At 32.4% G+C, this 15,406-nt stretch overlaps 1 protein-coding gene across 3 annotated transcripts in view; it reads right to left on the bottom strand.

The window, feature by feature from the left end:
- dlc1 (DLC1 Rho GTPase activating protein) overlaps window positions 1-15,406 on the bottom strand; it is a 209,771-nt gene that overhangs the window by 5,320 nt on the left and 189,045 nt on the right. For all 3 annotated transcript variants that reach the window (XM_056461057.1, XM_056461065.1, XM_056461071.1), the window contains 5 exons: window positions 15,118-15,277; window positions 12,695-12,902; window positions 9,436-9,649; window positions 8,534-8,648; window positions 1,116-1,328 (listed from right to left, as the gene is read on the bottom strand). In XM_056461057.1, coding sequence (XP_056317032.1) covers window positions 1,116-1,328; window positions 8,534-8,648; window positions 9,436-9,649; window positions 12,695-12,902; window positions 15,118-15,277 — 910 coding nt within the window. The remainder of the gene's footprint in view (window positions 1-1,115; window positions 1,329-8,533; window positions 8,649-9,435; window positions 9,650-12,694; window positions 12,903-15,117; window positions 15,278-15,406) is intronic.

The raw sequence follows: 15,406 nt of genomic DNA, 5'->3' as shown, positions 1-15,406 counted from the left end.
AGTGGAAATTCAAACCATTTCACTGATGATGTTTGACGGTTGCCAAATTAGTGGAATAAATGACCAAACTACCAAATAATACCTGCCATGAGTTTAACCACATTCACCATCGAGAGGCGCTATAATCACTCTTTTAGGAGAATTTAGCTTTCACAATTCAAAATAAATAATGTAATCCAACATCAGTGCCAGAAAGCTCCGCTCCTTCCGCTACTTGAGCAAAGCAGTGGTCGTTGGGTGTGTGAAGTGTCCAACATTACACACTTTGATTTACCGGTTGAATATGTGCATCATCCGGGTATTTAAAGTGCACTTATTATTTTTAGCTTTTTCAGTGAACTCGCACTATTTATGCTACAAAATTATGCAGAATAATGCACAAGTATGTAATTCGGGATGCCCCTTTTGCTTTTTATACATACACAATACAAACTTTGTCATTTAAAGAGAAAACCGAGGATCTTGCATTTTCTTCCTTTGACATATATCATGGTGTGACTTCAAAATCAAAGAGCAAAAAACAAACAAAAAATCTGCGAAAATGTGTCATCTGCTCTATAAAGTACACAATTTATGTTCTGCTCATACAAGCTGTTTGAATTATTTGGCACAACTTAATTTGTCCACAATAAACATGGCCGTTGTTTCATGGCAAAAAAGTACATGACAGAGCTGCCCAATCCGGTAAAGAGCAATCCATAGCTTAGCTCCAATCTGCCCAATCCTAAGAGGTTTCTAGAGCTCCAGAAGACCTACTTCGGATGTGTTTAAATAGCATTTGAGCTAAACATTGTAGGATACTGGTCCTCCAGGAGCAAGATTGGACACCCCTGCTTTATGGGTACATGAAACGCTGTCCAGGGAACGCTAAGTGTTTTGGTCGGTGTGAAATGCTAGAACAACCGACAAACTGATGTCATGGTGGGCCCAAAGCCAAAACAGAGCTGGGAAAAGACTCTTTCACATGAAGGGAGCGAAAAAAAGAAGTGATGTGCGGAAAAAGACACAGCTTTTCCATTAGGCACAAGCAAGAAAATGCGAAAAGGAAGGAAGAGACAGAACATGAAATGGGAAATAAGTGACAAGTGAATAGGGTGTATATACAGTTCCTGTACCTTCTTGTATGCGAGCTCAGCGTTTTCAGGAGTCGAGCAGTTGTCATAACCTTTGAATTTGTCCTTGGCTTCTTTAAGCAGGCCGTCAATACTGTCTTTGAGCAGACTTTGGTAGTTGCAAGAACCGCAGTTTTCTGCCAACACCTCCATCCTCATGGGACTCAAGCCCTGCTCCATGTAAGAGTTCCTACAGCGGGACATCTCCTCTGGGATCTGAAAGACAAAGAAATGATCATATTAATAAATAAATACAGTCACACTTTATTTTAAGGTTCAATTCTTTTAGCTCAATAAACTAATACTTTTCTGCTTATTAATAGTTATTAATGTAGATTGGTTTAAATATTAGGTGAGATCATGCAGAATATTGACTTTTAAGTACTAACAAACAACCAATATCTACACTGTAAAAAAAAAATCTGTTGACTAGGACTGCATGATATTGGAAAAATATGACAATGTGATATTTAGTTTTTCTGCGATTATACAGTTGAAGTCAGAATTATTAGCCCCCCTGAATTATCAGCCCCCTGTTTATTTTTTCCCCAATTTCTGTTTAACGAAGAAGATTTTTTTCAACACATTTCTAAACATAATAGTTTTAATAATTCATTTCTAATCACTGATTTATTTTATCTTTGTCATGATGACAGTATATAATATTGTACTAGATATTTTTCAAGATGCTTCGAAAAAAATATAGCTTAAAGGCTTAATAATTTGACCTTAAAATGGTTTTAAAAAAATTATAAACTGCTGTTATTCTAGCCAAAATAAAACAAATATCGGTCACACTTTACAATAAGGTTCATTAGTTAATGTTAATTAATGCATTTACTGACATGAACAAACTATGGACAATACATTTACTACAGTATTTGTTCATGTTAGTTAGCGTTAGTTAATGAAAATACAGTTGTTCATTGTTAGTTCATGTTAACTCACGGTGCATAAACTAATGTTAAGCATGGACTTGGATGTTAATAATGCATTAGTAAATGTTCAATTATGATTAATAAATGATGTCCAAGTGTTATTTATGATTAGTTCATGTTGGTAAATGCAGTAACTAATGAACTTTATTGTAAAGTGTTACCCAAATATCTTTCTCCAGAAGAGAAAATATTATCAGACATACTGTAAGAATTTCCTTACTCTGTTAAACATCATTTGGGAAATATTTGAAAAAGACAAAAAAATTCAAAGGTGTGCTAATAATTCTGACTTCAACTGTATGTTGCGATTATGAATTTTATTTCTCCAGATGAATTGAATAGCTCTGTTTGGAAAGATTTCATTCATTTAGATAGATCGGGATGATCAAATCTTTTTCTATGCAGTGCGTTTGCATAAATTAGAATAAACGACAAGCATATATAAATAGAACAGAGCAAAGATAAGAGTGAAATAAACAGCGTTTTATAATTTTCTGAAGAGTATTCATGTAAAGAAATTGAACAATCCAACATCAAATAACATGGTCATCATTGTATAAATTATTTAAAAATAATATTTTATATCTTTATCATTTTAATACATATAATCCTGCGATGTGACACACATTGCGATAACGATGATCAAACAATATATTTGCAGCGTTACTTTTAACTAACAGTTTTTGTGTTTTCTATTTATTTATGGTTGTGAACTGCATTATGGGATGTTCAGCTCTGTCGACTTTTGATGTTGACTCCAAAGTTTAACAAAGTGACAACAATCAACATTTTAGTAGCTTGAAATAGTACATTGAAGTAGTAACATCTGTATGTATAAGGTAAAAATAGAAATAAATCTGTAGAATAACAGAAAAAGTTTTTGTACCATAATATACACCACCAATACAGACAATATACCACTTTAAACTATAAAAAATGTTAATAAAAGTCACTTCTTGTTTTTTTTACTTTTCCAGGTTAAACGTTGTTGGAATAAAGATCAGTGTCCTATAATGCAATTCAAAAGCAGAAATAAATGAGGAAAAAATAAAAACATGAATCACAAAATATGGAAAACTGCTAATTTACGGATATTTGTCACAGTGTATTATAATAATAGAGCGATAAAAAGAAACTAGTTAATAGCGAGAACTGGTTGCTACACTAAAGTGTCACCATAAATCCCTGAAAACAATTCAGAGCAATCCAATGCAGGTCATTTTGGTTTGGTGGTTTTTCGGCCAGTGAAACCACAGTGTTCCTGAGACTGTTTACACAAAGGAATAAGATGCATTTTTGTTGATCCGGCTGCAAAAGAACGAAGCTAAATGCAGGTTTCAAATGGGGGTTTAAAAGGTTTTGAATTGTCCACTTTCAGTTCTTCCAGAGGTAGTCAAAACGCAAAAATTGCATTTATGGAAATGCTTGAATGTGTTAAAACAGTCACAAAATACTGACTTCCTCTCTCCATGCTGACCTAATTCTCAAACATTACTTGACGTTTTGTTGTGCACTAGTCTTTTCCATCTCAAAATGTAAAGAGAGAACATGTAAAACGCACAGAAAGTTGAAAGTTGCTGCTCACTGTAGTGTTTTCCATTGTAAGCTTGCTCTGCAATATTGGATTGAAAAATCAGAAAATGGCTGTATACATGTCCACTAATACATCAGAAGCCAGCATGATATCTTCATGACGTAAAAAAGTCTTTGCATTTAAGGCCTGATGTTGAAACCAGAACACTAATGTGCCATTTTAAGTTTGAGCTTGTATATATGTACAAGCTAGTCTTTTCAGCAGAGACTTATTAGAGAACAGAATTAATTGAAAGAGGAACTCGTGTCTAGTTTATAACATGCAAATTAACATTAGCATTAGCTTCCCCTATGGGAGCAACTAGCAGAGTGAACATTGTAAGCTCAATATTACATTACCCATGACAAATCATTATAGTGGCTCACACTTACACAAAAAGAAAAAAGAAAAAGAAAGAATAGAAACTATTTACACTGAGATGGAAAGATAATTAAGAGACCACTTGAAAATGTTCCATTTAAATTGGAATAAAACACAATTTTGGTTTTATTCTGTATGCAACTAGTGACAAATATTCGAAATCTTTCAATACAAATGTTGTAATTTAAAGCTTTTTTTAAATTAATAGAAATTAAAATATATAGTTAACACAATATCAAAACTTCAGAAGAGTAAATACATCAATATTTAGTCACCTTGGAGTTATAAGGTTGTATCTGCATTCTGAATGATTTTGAGATATTGAGCTTTATAGTTTTTGCATTCAAACAGTACATGTGTAACATTTTTTTAAGTCTTAAAATACAAACAACTCATAAAAAAAACATCCCATGATATCAATAAGTCATTTAATAAGAATATTTCAATAACTAAATTTTGACAAAAATTATAATTCTAAGTTGACGATTTGGTAGCATAATTATTTTTTTTTCTGATATTTTTACAAATTGTAATGAAATGCCCTAAATGACAATATAATTTATTTTATTTTTATACGTTTTTGTTATTTTTGGAAATTTGTTGAAACATCATTTATACAATAAAGAAAATTTAATTAAGAAATGCCCTAAATGACTACATAATTTATGTAATTGTATTAATTCTAAATTTTTTTTTAATTTGAAGGAAGTTTCCTCAGGATAAAAACTAATATTTTATAAAGAAATGCTCTAAATATATATAATTTATTGTATTTTTATTATTTTTTAATTCATTACCTCACGAATTGAGTAAATCCAGAAAACTAGCCTCTTACCAATTTTTATATGATATAACCATGATTTAAACTTAAGTACATGAATTTAAATCATAATAATCATACTTTTAATCATATTTTACACTAATTGTACGAATTTAGAAGATGTTAAAGTGAAGCTTGTTTTGATTGAAATGAATGTAAAGGGAAGAGAAGTGACAGCAATGATTCATTCCTAAGTGGAAGCGGCTCATCCTGTTTGTGTGTGTCTCGTCCATCGCTCTTCTGCCCTTCTCCACTCGGAGTGTTTTTTTTGTGTGTGTGTGTGTGTGTGTGTGTGTGTGTGTGTGAGTGTGCGTGTCCTGTCCTGCTCCCTGTCCTTTTCCTGCCTGACTGATGATGTTTATCGTGTCATGGTGCTTGTGCCTTTCCAGCGTTTGTGGAGATAAACTTGTTATCTGCGTACAGCAAAAAGCATTAGCCTGATAGATACAGCGGGACCAGACCTTCCGCATCAGATTTGGAGGCGGAAGACCTTTAATGCAAGATGCTATCTATTCGTTACTCATTATGAATTATTCGCTCTCTAGAAATAGCCCATTATGGAAGAAAATAACTTGCGCTAAAACAATAAGCCCGAGTGTCTGGGTGAACATCATGGCACAATGCTGCTTTGTGGATCTTCCTTTCAGTCAGATGCAAATTGAATTTCTTATGTTTTTCAACTTCTGCTGACTTTCATTATTTTACACTTATCCAGTTAAGAGCTTCCTTCCTGACCTCTGAATGGGCACTAAAAGGGAAAGTGCAGGTCTATGCATGTGTTTACCTTGCAAAAATTGTTTGTCCTTGACAAACCTGCAGTTAATGTATGATCAATTTTTCACCAGCTATTTTTCACAGGCCCGTAGCCAGGGGGGGAGGTGGGGTTGGGTAGTTCGAAAGATCCTCCCCCCACTAACGAAGGTCCAGAATTTGTCCCATAATCGAGCTCATTTGTCCTATTTTGACTGCTAAGCCATAATAAATTGTGAAAATAACCAGTGAAAGGCTTTAAGACCAAGCGGAATCTGTCGTAAGTGAAGGCATCTTTCACTACTGACCTACTGTATTGTTGTTAAATAGCGAAAACATTGAGAAGGAACTTTGGTAACATTTTAGTATAATGGTCCATTGGTTAATGTATTTACTAACATTAACTAAGTATGAATAATCTTGCAAAGCATTTATTAATCATAGTTCAACATTTACTAATGCATTATTAACATCCAAAGTCATGCTTGTTCACATTAGTTAATGCACTGTGAGTTAACATGAACTAATGTTATTTAACTTAAATAATGTTAACTAATATAAACAAAAATATAATAAATGTATTACTGATCGTTTGTTCATGCTAGTAAATACTTTAACTAATGGACCATTATTTTAAAGGGTTACTGAAATTGTTTTTCTTGGACCTTATTCTTAAAAAAGAAAAAAAATAATAAAGTAAAAAAAAAAAACACAAATACACAATAAAAAATTGAAGCAGCAAAAGTGGCCAATATTAAAAGTTATTTTACTAGGCTATTGTTGTTACACATCTAAAAGTCTAAATAAATCGTCAAGTTCTACATTATTATTATGTTTTAATTGTTCAATATTAAAATGGGCAAATTCTGACTGAGAAAAGTAAATGTGCTGCAGTTTATTCGCCTAATAAATGACAATAGGCTACACTTTTCAATTTAAAACTTTAACAGATTACAATTTATTTTCGCCTAATGATATATGAAGCAATAAATTTGTATTTAAAATATTTATATATATTTTTTTTTTCTTTATATTTATTTATTCAAAATCTTTAGGAAATGTTTTAAGTATAAGCTAATCCGTCTAAAAATTGTGATTAAATGTCACTAAATGCAGTATTCAAAGCTCATAATTAACTAGAAAATGAAGTGAATAACTGCAAAAAGGTTGAGAAAAAAAGTACCACCTCTTTCACCAGGTTGCTACTGGCCTGCTATATATTTACTAAAGGTTTGTTACAATGCTCAATACAGGTAAAATATAGGTTAACAGAAAATAAACAATAATATAATATAATATAATATAATATAATATAATATAATATAATATAATATAATATAATATAATATAATATAATATAAAATTAAATAATATAATATAATATAATATAATATAATATAATATAATATAATATAATATAATATAAAATTAAATAATATAATATAATATAATATAAAATTAAATAATATAATATAATATAATATAATATAAAATTAAATAATATAAAATAATATAATATAATATAATATAATATAATATAATATAATATAATATAATATAATATAATATAATATAATATAATATAATATAATATAAAATTAAATAATATAATATAATATAATATAAAATTAAATAATATAATATAATATAATATAATATAAAATTAAATAATATAATATAATATAATATAATATAAAATTAAATAATATAATACAATATAATATAATATAATATAATATAATATAATATAATATAATATAATATAATATAATATAATATAATATAATATAATATAAAATTAAATAATATAATATAATATAATATAATATAATATAAAATTAAATAATATAATATAATATAATATAATATAATATAATATAATATAATATAATATAATATAATATAAAATTAAATAATATAATACAATATAATATAATATAATATAATATAATATAATATAAAATTAATAATATAATACAATATAATATAAAATAATATAATATAATATAATATAATATAATATAATATAATATAATATAATATAATATAATATAATATAATTTTAATATTAGATTTCATTAGTTAATGTTAATTAATGTATTTACTAACATGAACTAAGCATGAAAAATAATGTTAAAGCATTTGCTAATAATAGTTTACTAGTTTATTACATTTACTAATGTATTATTAAAATCCACAATTGATCGTTGTAAACAATGCACTGAGTTAACATGAACTAAAACTGAACAACATTATTTTATTAACTATTATTAACAACGATGGATAAATACTGTAATAAATGTATTGTTTGTAAATACATGAACTAACACAACCTTATTGTAAAGTGTTCCTAATAATATAATATAATATAATATAATATAATATAATATAATATAATATAATATAATATAATATAATATAATATAATATAATATAATATAATATAATATAATATAATTCTAATAATTTAACAGTAGTATGTGAAATGCACTTAAAATCAAATAAATTAAATTAGTTTCTGATTTACATGTGATGCAGTTTAAAGAAATTAAATTAAATGTAAATAAATAAAAATGTTTGTTTTAGCCATATAAAAAATCAATGCCCGCCGTATCCATGGCTGCAAATTGCTGTTTTGCATGTGCATGTTTATCCTTGTTTGTATACGAAATTAGCAGGGCTTGGTCATTGCGTAACAATCTCATTAATCTTTGTTTAAAACACATCCAACAGAAGTCTCTGGAGCAGATGTGCTGATGTGTTATAGCGTGAGCGTCTGTTTTTGTCTTTGTACCTGAGACACATCTGGTGCAATGTGATAAGACTACTGTTTTTAAACCATTACTGACATGGTTTTGATAAAACTGATGTGCGTGAGAGATCGAAGTTTAGTCTGTCTTCATTTTTTTTCTTAAAACTTGGTCAGACGAAATGTACTCCGAAGTAAAATGATGCTCACCTGGAAGAGTTTTCTGCACTCCTGTATCATATGCGCTAAACCATGAGTAGCCGCCAGGTTTTCATTCAGGTCTCTTTGGTCAGGTTTTCCAAGGGTGTTCTTTCTATTCATGACCCTGTGATAAAGAAAACACATATAAAATAAACCTGGATGAATAAATGGATGACATAAAAACTGACGTTTGATGCAAGCACTTATCTAATCTCAGTGTGACAATGAAAAATGTCAAGCACAGAGCCTTACGCAACTCAACTCACTATTGTTTTTTACCTAATCTTAGTTTCCTGTTATTCAAGCGAGAAATAACTGAATGGTTTTAAAGGGATAGTTCACTCTAAGATGAAAGTTCTCTTATCATTTACGTGTTCGAGTTTCTTTCTTCTGTTGAATACAAAATAATTTATGTTGAAGAATGTTGGAAAGCAGCAGCCATTGACTTCCACAATATCCTACTGTGGATCTCAATTGCTAATAGTTTCCCACATTCTTCAAAACATCTTGTTTTGAGATCACAAAGTACAAAACAACTTGAATGTGGAAATTTGTGAAAATTTTTGAAAATTCCTGGTTATTCGAGTGTGAAATCGAGTATAACTGTATGGTTTTAAAGGAACAGCTCACGCAAAAATGAAAATTCATCATTTACTCAAGCTTCACTTGTTTCAAACCTGTTCGAGTTGGAATGTTGGAAAGCAGGACAATACCCTACTATGGAAGTCAATGGCTAATAGTGTCCAACATTCTTCAAAATATCTTCACAAAGTTCAGAACAACTTGAATGTGAGAATTTAAATTTTTGGGTGAACTGCCCCTTTTAAAAGAGTTTAAAGTAGCTGCACGCCAAATATGATGGCACTTCAAGCACAGATGACACACACACACACACACACACACACACACACCTGGGTGATGAGCTCTCTCTGCGCAGTGTGTTGAGGTGAAAGAGAGAGGGGGCTAAACACACAGCCAGGTTGGTGCAGGTCATTTGGTTTTCACCCACGCTGGCCGTTACGTCACTCAGGAAGCACAGCAGAGTCTGTAATGCCTCGCGGTTCTCGTCCGGTAACAGCAACACCGCAGCCCTCACTGCCTGCAGGCGCTGCTCTTTGGGGACATCTGAAAGCCAAGGGATGTTGCATTAGTTTACTTCCAACACTGTCCATTGTACTTATTCTTCATGTACGAGCGGGTGGAATGTTTGTGGCTGAAGACTTCTGCACTCATTCCCTTCCATTGATTTTTAGATGTTTAAACAGCTCCTTATGCTGCTTGATGTTGCAAACTGATGTTTTCTAATGATATTATTCTTCTTTTTATGTATAGTCATGAACGCAGTTTGACCGTTTTCTGCGTTTATTATTCCTAGTCATTTTTCCCATAAGCAATTCTGCCAATCGGAAGCAACAACCGCACTTCCCCATTGCAGAATAAGGTAACTAGGCCTTGGTCAGGTTAGGATTAGAGGACATTTTGAATTTAATTCAAATGAGCCGGAAGGGATAGACTTAGGCTGTGTGTGGTATTAATGCGTTTTTATAATTCAAGCCTTAAAATATATATATTTAAGAATTTTTTTTTATATATTTCCCAAATGATGTTTAACAGAGCACAGTATGTCTGATAATATTTTTTTTCTTCTGGAGAAAGTCTTATTTGTTTTAAAAAATCTTCTCTCCGTTTAACAGGAATTGGGGAAAAAAATAAACAGGGGGGCTAATAATTCCGGAATTAGAAAAAAAAAATGGTATGAGAACTAAAAGTTATCATAGGAAGTCCACAAGTAAGTTATGACAAGAAGAAAGTCAAGTTATGAGAACTAGAAAAATTAAGTTGCAAAAACCACAAAATTAAGTTATGAGAACTAGAAAAATAAGCCATGAGTATTAGAAAAAAAGATTAAGTTGCAATAACCACAAAATTAAGTTATGAGAACTAGAAAAAAATAAGTTATGAGAACTAAAAATTATGATAACTAGACAAGTTGTAAGAAGAATAAAGTCAAGTTACGAGAACTAGAAAAATAAGTTGCAGTAACAACAAAATTAAGTTATGAGAACTTGAAAAATAAGCTATGAGAACTAGGAAAAAGTAAGTTATGAGAACTAGAAGTTATGACTACTAGACAATTATAGTTATGAGAAGAAGAAAGTTAAGTTACAAGAACTTGAAATATTAAGTTGCAATAACCACAAAATTAAGTTATGAGAACTAGAAAAATAAGCTATGAGAACTAGAAGTTTTGATAACTAAACAAGTTATGAGAGGAAGATAGTCAAGTTATGAAAACTAGAAAAATTAAGTTGTAATAACCACAAAATTAAGTTATGATAACTAGAAAATTAAGCTATGAGAACTAGAAAAAAGTAAGTTATGAGAATTAGAAGTTATGATAACTAGACAAGTAAGTTATGAGAACTAGAAAAGTTAAGTGGCAACAACTAGGAAAAGTAAGTTGCAGTAACTAGAACAAGTTGAAGAAACATGAAAATTAACTTGCAGTTAAGTTGGGTTGACTAAATTTGGTGCATTTTACATATTTCTGTAGTATTAATGTGCATTAATGTGCAATGTGCAAATTAATAACTGATCTTTTTTTTTTGCACGTTTTAAATATTTTAATCTAAAAATGCAATATGTTAGTACAATAAATACACCCACAGCCCTATTCTTTTTGATTATGTCATTCAGAGAAGGAAGGAAGGGAGTTAGTCCAAATCAGGGAGGGGTCGTCAAACTTTAGAAATTGAAAATATAAACCAAATAGACTGACATTCAGTGCATTATCTGCATATCTGTGTGTTCAGCATATGAAGAGTTCAGATACAAAATCCTTTAAGTGCCACCTGGAATTTTCCTCTAAAATAAGCATTTTTCTCATGCATTTCCTCAGCAATTGTAAGTTCATTCATTTTAATTTTATGGCACAGAATAGGTTATTTTCATCCCCTTTAGCATGACATAACTAAAGATAAACATAGGAGGCTAAGAAAAATGCAAATATTAGAAGAACATTTTTGCATCTGAACCCTTTATACATGCAAAGTATAAAAAGCAAAGCATGGATTGATGTGAACTGAAATGGAACTTATGGAATCGTGTGTGAGTGTTCGTCAGATGATGTCTGTTATTTTCGCCCTTGGGAATGAAAGACCCTGTGTGAGCACAAAACAGGCACACAAACCCTTGCTTTTCTGTGTGGGATGCGGAGACCTCCCTTGTGGTTGGGGTCAGCTAAATAGTCTGAGAGACATATTTGTGCTGGCTGTTTTCCTCATAATTTTGGTTGTGGTAACAGACCACTTTAATCAAACTATTTTCTTGAAAATCTGGAGTTATAATGCTCCTTATTGTGTCTTAAAGTGAGGTGCAGGACATCTTGTCTCTACAAAATCTATTCCGGGCAGCCCAGGAAAGAACAATGAACCATAATATGTAATATATAATATATCAGAGTTTCTTCTGGACTTAAAGTCTTAAAATGTCTTCAATTGATTTTCTGTGAATTGAGGTAGTAAAATGTCTTAAATCAGAGCAGAAAGTCTTAAATTCATAATACTCAGAATGTTCCATGTTTATAAAAATCAGCTATATCAGCTATAGTATTGCCATGACTAAATGGAAAACAGATAAATATAAAATGAGGTAAATCAATAAAAAATATTTGCTTCAAACCATCCAAAATTTCTAAAGTGTGTACCCTGGCGTCAACACACTAATTTATGAACGGTTTGCCAGAGTAAAGTACATGTTTGGAGTTTTTCTTGATCTTCGAGGTGAGCACACACATTTTAGTGAGTGCGTGTGGTGTGAAATAGTTGCGGTAAATACACACTAGACGGCTTGTGAGTTACAACTTAGTGCTGGCAATGATTCACATTCTGATTTATAGGTGCCAAAACGTCATTTGACAGCTATTTCCTGAACTTGTTTAGATTTCTTTACCCTTTCGGAATGATTCATCCACCCAAAAACAGGCACCTACTACACTATAGTACAGTCTTTGTGTAGTTATGAGTTGCCCTTGGGATATGAAATGCCTGGCTCTTTTAATGTTTGAGTTGTTGTTTCGAAAACCGAGATATCAATGTTCGCGAGTACATTTCGTTCAGGTCTATGTCAGTACAAGTGTGTGGTCTTCTGAGAAAAGGTGTGTGTTCTTACATTGATAAATCTGCAGGAAAGTGTCAGACAGTTTGCTGGTAAGCAGAGGCTCTGGAAGGTCTCGGAAATACTGCTTTAGCATGTCAGCCACGTCATAAGCCGATTGGCCCTCGTAGTTCACTCCTCCCCCAACAGCACCACATGATTCGTTCATTTGGCGAAGGGCTTGGATTCGCGACTTCACCCCTGATTTCCTGAACAATCCCACCTGTCGAGAAAGATTTAGAAAGCTGTTTAGAATAAATGATTGGAATTACGCCATGAATACGTTACTCTCAGATTTATTTATATCGAAGTTGATATTTAGCCGCACAATGTTGGTGTTTTGTAACATCTATTTTTTACCAGGTGTATCGTTAACCCAACGCTCAACCCCCAACCTGGAGTGTGTTTTCCAAACAACGACATAACTCGCAGCTGAACTATCATAGTACGATGCATCGTTTGGGAAAAAACGATGTAGTGACGACTGTTTCCCAGAACCATAGTTGCTTTGTCGTAGATCCATCGTTTGAACCACATTAGTTATAACGTAAAACGTCTATAATGACTGTAAACAGGGTGAAGTAACAATTCTTTAGAGAAGAACCACAGAATATTTGTGCAAATTATATTGTTTTGCACATTTAAAAAAAATCCAATATTAGTTTTAATAAAAACATGCAGTCGCTTTCAATATTAATTGAAATATATGTAAATGGCACATATAGGGCCAATGTTTGCTTTACATATATTATTGAGAATATTCCATATTCTTTTCTTAAGCATAAACTAGCCAACACATATTTTAATCTCATATATAAATCATATGAATCGTTATAGCCTACTTTTACAATTTGACACATTCTAACCACTGCAGAAATGTTCTAACCAACAGTCCCATGTCATATAGTGATACATTTGTTAATAAATAACGTACTATAAATTGAAACCATTAACGTATGCTATATATTAACTGGAAATAGAACACAACCAGAAACTGTGCTTCTAACTACAGCTCTAGAGGTGTAGTTGCAAGCGCACAGGTTTGTGACTGTTCATTGGAATGATGGATATGAAAAATGCCAAATCAACGAACTATGTTTGTAATGACGAAACTTGCGACCTTAGTTGCTAACGATGGTTTAAGGAAACGCACCCCTGGAGGACCAGGACATGCACACATACACTACAGACAATTTAGCATACCCAATTCACCTATAGTGCATGTCTTTGGAATTGTGGGGGAGCACCCGGAGGAAACCCACATGAAAACGGGGAGAAAATGCAAACTCCACACTGAAATGTCAACTGACCCAGCCGGGGCTCAAACCAGTGACATTCTTGCTGTGAGGTGACAGCACTTCCCACTGCACCACCGTGCTGCCCATCCTGAATTTACATCTTGTATTATTTTTTCCTCATGTCCACAATGCATTTGTACTAGCTTTGTTTCCTTTTAAAGCTGACAGGTTAAAGAGATAGACAACCAGCATGATTTCCCAAGCAAAGGAAAGGAATCTTTAGGAAAAACTCCCTACCGCTTCTTATGTAACCCAGATATGTAGAGGCCTAATGATTAATGATTATGTAAATTTATAAGAAATCTTTTCATCTGACACCAGAGTGTGTTTGTGTGAGACTTCTCTTTAACCCATAGATCACTTGCTTTCTCATGAACACCCATGGAACTAGTTACAGTAATGAAGGCAAAAGGGGGTCCAACCCCATACCAGTAAGGTGTACCTAATAAAGTGGCCAGTGAGTGTATGTTGGTCATATATATATATTTCTTTAGCTTAACTAGATTGATAACCAGCATGATTCCCAAAGGAAAGTAATCTTTAGGAAAAACTCCCTACCGCTTCTTCCATAACCCAGATATGTAGATGCTTAATGATTTAATGATTACGTAAATTGCTAAGTAGTTGTTCCATCTGAAACCAGTTTGAGAGAGAGACTTCTCTTTAGTCCATAGATCACTTGCTTTCTCATAAACACCCATGGAATGGAATGTCAACCATGTAGCTAATTGTGGTAATGTGTAACTAGCAGATATGCAGAACTTTCAGGCCTTTTGAGGTTATTTTGCTACGTGCAAACTTAGGCAGAGTGTGCTGGACGCAAGCATGTGGTGATAAAACAACAGATGTCTTGTGCTTAAATATGGCCCTGTTGCATGTAGCAACACAACAGGGTACATGTAACTAAACAGCTGTTCAAATAGAGATCAGTTAACTAGGTTGTGACCTTGACCAGACTTTGTGTTTTTTTTCTCTTGCCTGTTTTAATAACAAATAATCAGACTGGAGTTTGGTGTCTATAGGGGACTGAAAATATCACTGCAAACCAAAGGCAGGTATGCTATGACGTGTTTTTTATGTAAGCTTTGAAGTGTTTCAGCGTGTGTGTACTTGTATACGTGCACGTCTGTCATCTCTCACCTGGTCCAGGCATTGGCTCCGCAGGTAACGCATGGCTTGTTGAATGCTCTGAGGCAGGGGTTGTCCGCTCCTTTGAACTATCACCTGCAGTGGAACGCCAAACACACTCCTGTCCTTGTAGTCGCGAACCTTGATCCGCTTCATAAACTTAGGAACAGCCCTGTAAAAGGCACAGAAAATGTATGCGTTTAAATACAAAGTGACATTAAAAATCACAAAGTGTTACACAACTGTTAACAAAAAGGGAGTTTGCATGTCGGTACTTTTGCTGCTTATTGCATAGTAGTGA

The sequence above is a fragment of the Danio aesculapii genome, chromosome 1 (genome assembly GCF_903798145.1).
Source record: "Danio aesculapii chromosome 1, fDanAes4.1, whole genome shotgun sequence".
In the NCBI taxonomy this organism is placed as follows: Eukaryota; Metazoa; Chordata; class Actinopteri; order Cypriniformes; family Danionidae; genus Danio; species Danio aesculapii.
This window is presented reverse-complemented; position numbering and strand designations above follow the sequence as displayed.